The following is a 10,775-nucleotide window of genomic DNA, read 5'->3' as shown; positions in this document are numbered from 1 at the left end:
GTACTCAATGTTGGAGCTAGGAATTTGAAGATGGACAATATTTGTCGTTTTTCATGCTATCAAAATTTAATGTGTTTCACATATAGCTTGTTTATGGATTTAGTACATGTTTATATATATATATATATATATATGTATATTTTGTGTTCCGCATATATCTTGTTTGTGGGAGCCTTTTGGAAGATTTCTTGGTTAGGTGAAGGAAGGTAAGTAATAAAATTAGTAAGCTCAGATAGCTAACAAATTCCATGGTAGGCAGGCTTAGTTGTTGCTTTTGTAGTTACAAGCACGCTCACAAGGGTTTAACGGTTTGGTTTTGGAGCTAATCTTTTGATTTTTATTGATTGAGAACTAAAACATATCACATTTTACGATTCAATTTACTATAGTAACTAAGAACTTCCTTCAAAATAAGCCTTGCAATATTTTCCTTAATTGATGATATTGATATGCATAAATAAATGTTGTTTTTCAATATTTGTTGGACTTGGACATATAAATCATAAACTATACAGGAGTTGTTTGGACATTACCTTAGTGACTAAAGCTCTTCTTTCCAAAAGGGGCATGTAATAGATTTCTATTTCTAAATGGAGATCCTATGTCTTCTTAATGTGTCATTTTGTATTTCCTCAATATCATTGGTCCATGTGTTCACTTCAGATAAATATAAGAATCAATTGCTAAGGATTTATTGGTAAAGAAACATTCTTTCCCACATGTTTTTATAATCATCCCATGTTCTTACAAACCTCATTACAAGGCATAAGACACAATGTTAGAGTAGTAAATTAGACTCGAGCGAAAACTTTGCCCACTGTACAAGTTTACATTTGAGGGAGAGACTGTTGGAACTTCTTGAAGTAAAATCGTCCCATATCGGGAAAAAAAAAAAAGCAAATGTAAAGTCTTTAATATATGTCTGATGGATTCACCCCATATATGTTTAAGCCTTTAAGTGGATGCGTGTTTGAAATAACGTGTATTAATTCTAAGTATGGGCACTTTCGATTGCTTGACATAAATCTAAGTATGGAATCTTTGGATTCCGTAACATAAACTCCCTTCGAATGAATTACAAGCCCATTTTAACAAATTCAAGCAACAATTCATTTTTGTACTCTAGATTATTACTTGTAAATCACATAAAGAGCAAATTGCAATATATATATATATATATATATATTTATCATAGACACAAACAAGCATGAAAACAAATATATAATATTGTTAATTGAGACAAATAATTTTGGATACAAACTCCATTACAATGCAAAGAAAGTAAATTTACACATGTTGGGTACTCTTTTTTCCCCTTTATTCACTCTTCAAATCTTCAGCACACATTAGGTAAACATACCTTTAACGAGTAGTAGTTTTGATATTGCAAAGCAAGACAATCATTTAGAAACACAAATCATAGGAAACGTATGCCCTTACACAATAAAATCCTAAGGTAGACATCACATAACCATAGGGAGTGCTCAACATTCTTTATGGTTGACAACTGCAAAAATAAAATGCAAACTCAATAATAATCTAGCAGTAACATCTATATTTTGCTACATATAATGTTCGATTTTTTGTCTTTTATTTTTGGAAGCAAAAAAATAAAAATTTCAAAACCACCATTAGGTTTTAGAAAATTATTTTTGAAAGTAGTATTTAAAAAATATTTCACAAAACTTGTCTATTTTTCTGTAATAGAAAATTCCTTTCAGATAAGAATTGTATGGTTTTTGGGTATAGTTTGATGTAAATCATGAATTGTCCACTTACTCATGAGAGTTATTCCTCATAAATTAATAATCTGGTTCACAATTAGATTTCATTTTCAGAAGTGTCAGTATCTCTTGCCTGAAAAGAAAAAATAAATAAAAAAAATAAGGAAAGATTATGATAAGTAACATTGATAATGACAGCCCAAAAAAAAAAATGCCAGAAACCGGATAATATTGTCTGTGGATGGAAAATAAGATATTTAGACAACCTATGCATGATTTCATAGGCTGACAAATCCATCAAGTGTAAATTGAATGAGTCTCAAAGAAAATATGCAGATTGAAAGGCCAATTAATTTTATTTATTCCTAATGTAGTAAAATTTATAGTGAAAACTCACAACATTTTTAAATTACTTATTGATTGAATAAAGATCTTACACAATGCAGAAGGACCATAAATTTTTCTAAGAGAGATAGCAAGTGGGCATTCTTCTCCTCTTTCACTTTTTGGCGAATAACACTTTTTATCATCACTCCAAGTCATGGCATCTATCACTTTTTGATTGATTGTATATACATTTTTAATTTTTTTTTTTTGTTTGGTCTTAGGAAAAGTAAAATATTTAATATAAATAAACATGTAGGAGGTGTTTGATAACCAAATTTAGCACTTAAACTAAATGTATTAAGTGATAATCAATTAAGCCTATTAAATAACTACAATTGATATCACTTAAAAATTTAAGTATTTCTTAAAATGTGAGCTAAAACTTAAGAGAAAATTTCAAGTCATATGAAACTTACTTAATAGTAACTGAATTTATAAAATTAAACATAAATATCGATATATACTGTTATAAACTCACCACCACCACCGCCATCACCACCACTACCACCACCACCACCACCACTACCACTACACCACTATCACTACCACCACTTTCATCACTATTGTTATTATTTCCATAAATACTATCATCAATTTATTACCTCTACAATCACTACTGCTACCATTAGCACCACCATGCCACTGCCGTCGCCGTCGCCGTCGCCGCTACCACCACCACCACCACCACCATCACAATATAAAAACTAAAATATACAATTTGAAAATAATAGATTTTAAATTTGATTTTATACATATCAAACAAATTATTTTTAGTTAGCACTTAAATTTTTATCAAACAATTTTTTAATTTAAAAAATTCAATATTCCGTTTTCAATATTTAATTTTCAATCTTCAGTTTTTAACTTTATCAAACACATTACACACATTTGACTTAATGGCCTAAGGTCTCACTATTGGAATTCGGCAACTTGAAACCAAAAAAAGAAAAGAAAAATTCCTAATCAAAACTTAATATAAAAATTTATTAAAATGCATAAATGCAAAAGAAAAAAAGAAATTGAGTGTTAGCATTTTCTTTTTTCTTCTTTATTTAAGGACGGCATTATCTCAATCCACTAGGTCTCTTCCATATTTATCCAAGGGCCTATAAAACATTCATTGTCCAAAGGTCCTTATACGAAAATTTGATAAAAACATCCCAAATAAAAATAGTAGTATTCAAATGGTTGTAAATTTTAAGCATTATAGGGAGTACTACCATATGAGTGGTTGCTAGATATTAAATAATTTATTATCTTATGTCCAAAGGTGATTTTTTTTAGATAGTCAAAGGCCTTTCGATAATAAAGGCATAAATGAATATTCATTGTAAAAGGCCAATAAAAAGTAAAATTCCATTATCCATCAACTTAACAAAAAATAAAACCCCATGCACAACAGAGGATAATATATTAAATTTTAACTAAATAATAAAAGAAAACAAATAAATTTTACATTAAAAAGTGTAATCTATACCAAAAAAAAAATGTTATTTGAGTGTAATAAAGGGCCTCTCTATGCACAAAATTCATACACAAAAATATACCTAAAAAAATAATATGTGTTTAAGATTCAACTCTAATATAGTGAACTCCACAATTTGAATGAATCTCGACTGTGTATTAAAATTTTTAAGCATTTTTAAGTGTACAAATTTTGTGTATGTAGTATTGCTCTAATTTAAATTTAAAATTATTAGAGATTTGTAATTATGTACTAACTAAATTATCAACTATGAGGAGGAGTTGATAATTTGATTTGTAATTTATCAAAAAATACAATGTATCATGAATTTTTATCTTGAAATTTTCTCTGAAACTAAAGTATATGATGTAAATTTAAAATTAGTTGGATATGAATCATACCAACACAATAAATATATATAGTCCATTGATTTTTAATAGTTTATTAGTCAAGGACCCAATTTAATTTACTTTAAAAAAAAAGCATTGCCTCATAATGTAAGTAGTTACCTGATATACATACATATATATATATATATATATATATATATATGTATGTATATATGTTAAATGTGGTAAAATAGAGAAGTACCTTAGGTGGCTTTGAAATGATATGGGTTTGCACATACTGATTCAAGTCCATCCCCTGTAGCGGTATCATGAATTCATCATCCAATACAACTTCCTTCAGATTTGGTGTGCTGTCGGAAGTAGTGGCAACGAAAGTCTTCATTTTGGGGCACTCTTTCACCACAAGTTGTTCCAAGGATGGCCATTCAAAAGGAAAGTCGTCTCCTCCTGTGCAGAAACCGCTTAGGTTTGGAAGATCTATAAGGCAAATTTCTTTGAGACTTTTGAACACCATCTTGTAGTCCACTTTCTCTTCGTGCCCTTCGTTTTGCTTGGCAGCAACAATTTCCTCCATTTTTTCACAGTCCATTACCAAAAGGGATTCAAGTTGATGAAGAGCTTCAGCAATGGAAGGTTGGAAGACATATTTCAGTTTGTCACATGTATCAACATACAAAGATCTTAGGTTGCAGAGTTGCACATGTTGACGACTAGAGCAGTTCAATAAATGCTTCAATCTAGGCAACTTCATTAGATATAAATCTCTCAAACTAGAAAGCAGCTTCATGCTTTCTCCTTCAGATCCAAAATCAAATACTTGTTCCAATTTCTCGCATTCTCCTACCCAAAGCCACTCCAAATGTTGTAGCCTTTGAAGCAAATTGAATGGAAGAAGAACAGTTGATAGTGAAGGACATTCGCAAACATCCAACCTTCTGAGCTTTGGGAAGCACACCCAGCTGGAAGTAGTAAGTGCACTTGCTGCACATATCCCTTTGAAACTATCCAACTTGACGAGTCCCAATTCTTCCAGGTTGAAGAGCGATTGCAGATCACGTGGTTGTGCCTGTGATGAAATCCCCCATTCCTCTGTGTTGATCAAGTATTCCAATTCAAAACAATTTTCAATCCTCAGATGTGTAACTCTATTCAACACCATCTTTAGCCATTTACTCCAATTAACCATGGTTCCAACCAAATTTCCAAGTCCCAAATAATTTGGGGAACAATCTTCATTCGGACCATCAATACTTGATTTTCCAATAAAAATAATAAAACTTTCCAGCTCAGGAAAAACAAAGTCCTTAGGTATATACGCAATGTCAGGTATGGAAATGGTTAGCAATTTTAGGCGAGGCAAAGATCTTAGTGCAGCAACTACTTCCACTGCAGGGTATGCGATACTCAAAGATGTGATGCCAAACAAGTACAACTCCTCCAAATGGAATAAAGGCAATACCATTGCGGCCGGAATTGGAAATTCATGACGGCTTTCAGTCATGTCCAACAACCTTAGATTAGTTAACTCCCTTATATCATTTGGTGCCTCAGAAAAGCAGGCATGCCTGAGGCTAAGGACTTCAAGCATCTTTAACTGTCCAAGAAATTTAGTGTCCCCAAACTTAATTCCGTCAAGAACTAATGTTCGAAGACACGCTTGGCTATTGAAAGCATCAGAACTACGAATTGGATTATCAAGTCGTTGGCTCAAATCTAAAACACTAAGTGCATTCATCCTTGAAAAGAATTCATGTGAACATGACCATTTATTTTTATTGTATTGTAATAGTAATATTTGGAGCTTTGGACATTCCAAGACCTCGGGAAGGAGACTAATTTGATTTCTCATCAATGATATGCCAATGCATTGATCCAAACTTTCGATCTTCGGCCAATCATTCAAATTGCAACCAGCTCTTACAAAATACTTTTCGGATCCAATATCTATGGCAACATCACGTACAACATCATGCATTTTAATGCAATCTCGTTTATCACTAGTTAATAACAAACAGGAATCTATGAGATTGCTGGTCACCGACTTTGCTCTGCCCCTGGCTTCATGCACTGTATCAACTTTTTTGAATACCCTCAACCCCATCCCATATCGTACCAAGTCTTCTATTAAGATGTCATGATCCTCGGGAAATAGAGAACAAAGCAAGAAGCAAGCCTTGGCTTCCTCATCTTGCAAGTAGTCATAGCTCAACTTAAGACATTTGTACACATGTTGATCGACACCTTCAATGTTTGTTGGCATTGATTTTCTCAGTTCTCGAGCTGCCTCATCCCATAAAGTAGGGTCATCTTTACCCTTCATTGCACTTGCAACCGTAACAAGTGCTATTGGCAGGCCTCCACATTCTTTACAAACCTCATTAGCGATGACAGTCAACACGTTAGAGTCAACAACATCGCCAACATTCTTTTTGAACAAATCCCATGAATCTTTTTCATGTAAAACACCGAGATGAACAATCTTTGTCTTCAGCCTTTCCATTCCCATGGAATTGCATACTTGCTTACGCCGTGTTGTGATTATGATTTTGCAACCCTGGTGATCATCGCCAAATGGAATGCCCACGGCTGCCAAATTAAGTTTGGCCCAAACATCATCCAATATAACAAGGATCTTCTTCACATCCTTGAGTCTTGCACACAACATGCTTGCTCTTTCAATTTCACTTTGTTGATCAGTTAATCTGGTTAAACCCAACATGCTAGCTATTTGACCTTGAATGTTTTTAATGTCTGGGTTCTGAGACACTACAACCATCACAACATCATCAAAAAACTTATCAGATTTTGCTTTTTTGCCGATTTCTTTTACCAAAGTTGTCTTTCCAATGCCCCCAATACCATGTATTCCAATGAAGTTGATCTTGTTGTCAATTAGTGCCTCCATTACATTCGTCATTGCCAAATTTCTAGAAGCATAAGGCACATGCTGTTCAGAGGGTATGGACTCTATCCCCAAGGGAGGTGCAGGTTTGGATATGTTATTGAATTTGCCTTCTTTTCCCAGCTCTTTAGCCTCCTCTGCTTTATTTTTTGCTTCTTTACCTAGCCGGCGTCGTGTGACCAAATCAGGAAACCACCCATTCAAACATTTTTGGTTCACATTGGTACCACCTTGGAGAAACTCTTTAGCCTGTAGAATGAACCCATTAACTTTGTCAATCCAATTCTTGACAATTTGTAGAATTTCTTCTCTATTCCTTGTTGCTGCATCGATGGAGTCAAGCACATCTTTTCTCTGAGCCTCTAAATTTTGAACTTGCTCTTGCAGATCTGCAATGTATTTCACTCGATGGAACACATAACCGACTTGACGCCCAACTGGCTGCACCAATACTCCAACAACGCTTCCTCCAATGGAAATTAGAGCACCAAGCAGAGTCATGTCTGATGACAAACAAAGCAGTACTTTACAATGGTCCCCAATCTCTAAGTTTTCTAAGTTGAATTTTAATGGAGAAATTATCTATCAGTGGTACTATTAGGGGGGAAAAAAAAATGATTTTAATCATTAATGTTTTTAAAATGTACCATTTATTTATAATTTTTTTTTTAAAAAAAAAAAACCTACACTAAATTAAAATTTCTCCAATTTTAATCACTAAGTCAGTGACCTCCTGAGAAGTGTAGACTGTGTACACACTCAAGCTTCAATTATTAGTTATTAATTAATTGTCTTAAATTCACACCCACAATTTCAATGTCTGAAATTTTTCCTTCTAAATAATTCACAAACACAAATCGTAGCTGATCCCATATAACAATAATGGTTCCATAAATGCATAAATTAATATACACACAACTGTGTCCATGCAAAATATTATCGCTATGGCAATAATGTTAGGTATCATGAAAAACCTTTCATGAAAATAATCATGAAAACTTTGTGATCCTTGGATTACACTTAGAATAAAGTACCACACACTAATCAAGGTAATCCAAGGATCATAAATTTTTCATGATCATTTTCATGACAAAATTTTCATGATCCCTATCTTTTCCCTATGGCTATTATCATGATGTACAATGCAACTTTAATAGCTCATGCTGACAGACATTCAATTAGCTTTGCATTATGAACAGAATAAATAATTAGTGGATTACATTTATTTATAGTGTTTAGATGATAAATTTAGATAGAAATCCTGAAAGAAAAGGTGAAATTAAATATATATATATATTATTTATATTTGTCTCACATTTTTTTTTTAATCCTTATAAAAATCTTTGATTCAAACACATATTGAAAAGGAAGCTAGAAATTTATTCAATTTTTATTTGGATAAATTACACTTTACCCCTTTTATATTTGGCCACCTTCCCACTTTGGTCCTTAAAATTAGTCGTTCATGGTTCCAAGGCCTTTTTTTTTTTTTTTTCAATTTACTCTTAAAGCTAACTTCTATTAAAAATTAGACAAAAAATAACACATGTGTTATGTGAAAATTATCATGGTATTTCATGTCTAATTTTGAATAGATGTTAGTTTTATGAGTAAATTGAAAAAACTTAAAACATAAAGAGTTAAAGTAAAAATAAATAAATTTTAAAGACTAAAGTAAAAAAGTGAATAAATATAAAAGAGACAAAGTGTAATTTATCCTTTTTGTTTAGATTGACATATTGGAGAACATTGTAAAAAGCCAATTAATCTGAGTAAAGTGTATAAGGGTGACTGCATCTCAAAAATTTGAAAACATTTTACGTTGTACGAGTAATGATTAAAATAATTCCCAAAAAATGGGTGCGCCTTGCATTGGTTGAGATATATTGAACTTCTTTTTTCTTTAGATAGAAGATATCTATTAAATTTGAAAAAAAAAAAAAAAAAAAAAAAGTTATCACCGCCATATTAAGGGCTCAACAAAATGGTTAATTTGGTACATAAAATTCTCCATTTCTTTCAACTTTTCTCTCTCTAATTAGGTGTCAATAATTCTTCTTACTTTTTGTATAAATGTTTTGCTCATAATTTTCATTTTTGCTTATGTGTAATGAGTTTTGCTTCATTATTTATGTTTGTCTAGTATTAAAGTTGTTGGCAGTTGCTATCTCAATAGATTGATGTGTCCTGTATTAATACTACTTTGCATTAACTCTATTTTTAACTATGAAATTTGTCAGGACTAAACTGTTTGGTAAGATAGAATATAATTTTGCAAGGATTTGGACTTCTCTCAAGTTTACTTGAGAGAATTTGAGAAACTTGTGGGACTTACTAAAATCTCATTTTGATAATTCACATGGTTTATTTTGTAAGATCCTCAAATTTATATCATTCTTGAAAAAACTTAAATCAATCAGATAATCTGTTGTCTAAAATATTAAAAGATGAATTACAACTCAGTGTATTATTTCAAAAAAAAAAAAAAAAAGATCCAAGTAATTTCATAAATTTTTTCACAAAACTGTAAATATTTAACAAAAAACCACCGATTTGTAATTTTTTTTAAAAGTAAAAGGTCTATTTTCAAAAACATATATGTCACAATTTTTTTAGACAAACACAATTAGTTATGATTATTGAATCAAACTAACCTTTTTTTATGAATAATATGTATTGAGATTTTTTTTTATAGATAATATAACTGACGATCTTACAAAATAAATAATTTGAATAACGAAAATAAGAATCTTGATAGACTTCACGAACTACTAAAGTTCTTTCAAGTTTAGATTTAATTGAATTTGATTATAGAGACCCATTTTGTAACTAGCTATGTTGAGAGAGAGAGAGAGAGAGAGAGAGTACCTGTGGATGGTGTGAGTGTGGAGTGAGAGAGAGAGAGAGTACCTGTGGATGGTGTGAGTGTGGAGAGAGAGAGAGAGAGAGAGAGAGAGAGAGAGAGTACCTGTGGATGGTGTGAGTGTGGAGTGAGTCTGTGCAGGGAGGTTTTGGCAGTGGTAGATTGGGCTGAGCAAGGTGAATTGACGGAAGGGAAGACCAGAGTGAGTCTCTATAGCCTACTTTCCATTTATATAACAATAATGTTTTGTAATCCGAATTTTTATAATTTGAATGGTTCAAATGTCCTAAAACGACGTCGTATTAAGGGTAAAATGATGTCGTTTTAATATATACGAGTCATTCGAGCCATCAAAGTATTTTTCTTTATATAATGGGTTTGGAACTTCTATATAAGTCATTTTAAATAAATAAAAAAAAAATTGATGATATTTTTTAAAAGTTATATTAAATTTTTTAATTTTTCTGTTCATATTGTATAAACAAATTTGAAAATTAAAAAAAAAAATAAAATAAACGAGAAAACTTCACTATTTTTGACTTTTTAAAAATATTTTCTGAATTTTTTTTTTTCTATGTTTTCGGTTCGTCTCATTAAATTAAATTTAGAACTCTAAAATTTTTTGAAAATTTTAAAAATAAAAAATTACTAAAGAAGAAAATAATCCCCAAAAAAAAAAAAAAACTACCAAACAAGCAACCCGTAAAATAAGCTACAAATACCAGTGTTTTTGGTTTACCTTTCAAATTAACTCTTGGATTGAAAAATCCAAAAACATATTTGGTTTACAATCTTTCAAAATTGTTTTGAAAAGTGTAAATTACAAATATATTTCCTCAGATTTATTTAAAATACAGATTGCTTTTTATGATTTAAAAAATTACAAATGCCTTCTTATTAGAATTTTTTATTTAACATAATTAACTAAAAAAAATAAAATATATAATTGTTTTCCTATACAATAATAAAATTATTTCAATTATTAATTGAAACATATTTCTAACATTATTAAAAACTTTTAATTGATTTGATGATTCATTAATAAAAGGAGCAATTTGTTATGAAATTAGAAACCTTAAGGGGT

The 10,775-nt window shown here is 31.1% G+C and overlaps 1 protein-coding gene across 1 annotated transcript; it reads right to left on the bottom strand.

The window, feature by feature from the left end:
- Positions 1 to 1,210: 1,210 nt before the first annotated feature.
- On the bottom strand, positions 1,211 to 9,754 carry LOC114263337 (disease resistance protein At4g27190). The gene is made up of 4 exons (XM_082886863.1): positions 9,697 to 9,754; positions 4,168 to 7,331; positions 1,780 to 1,857; positions 1,211 to 1,507 (listed from the first exon to the last, which is right to left on the bottom strand). Exons 2-3 carry the CDS (start codon positions 7,327 to 7,329, stop codon positions 1,822 to 1,824), a joined length of 3,198 nt encoding a protein of 1,065 aa, XP_082742989.1. The 5' UTR covers positions 7,330 to 7,331; positions 9,697 to 9,754; the 3' UTR covers positions 1,211 to 1,507; positions 1,780 to 1,821.
- Between the last annotated feature and the right edge of the window lie 1,021 nt (positions 9,755 to 10,775).

Source organism: Camellia sinensis, chromosome 9, assembly GCF_055761805.1.
Source record: "Camellia sinensis isolate YWXY chromosome 9, ASM5576180v1, whole genome shotgun sequence".
Taxonomy (NCBI): domain Eukaryota; kingdom Viridiplantae; phylum Streptophyta; class Magnoliopsida; order Ericales; family Theaceae; genus Camellia; species Camellia sinensis.
This window is presented reverse-complemented; position numbering and strand designations above follow the sequence as displayed.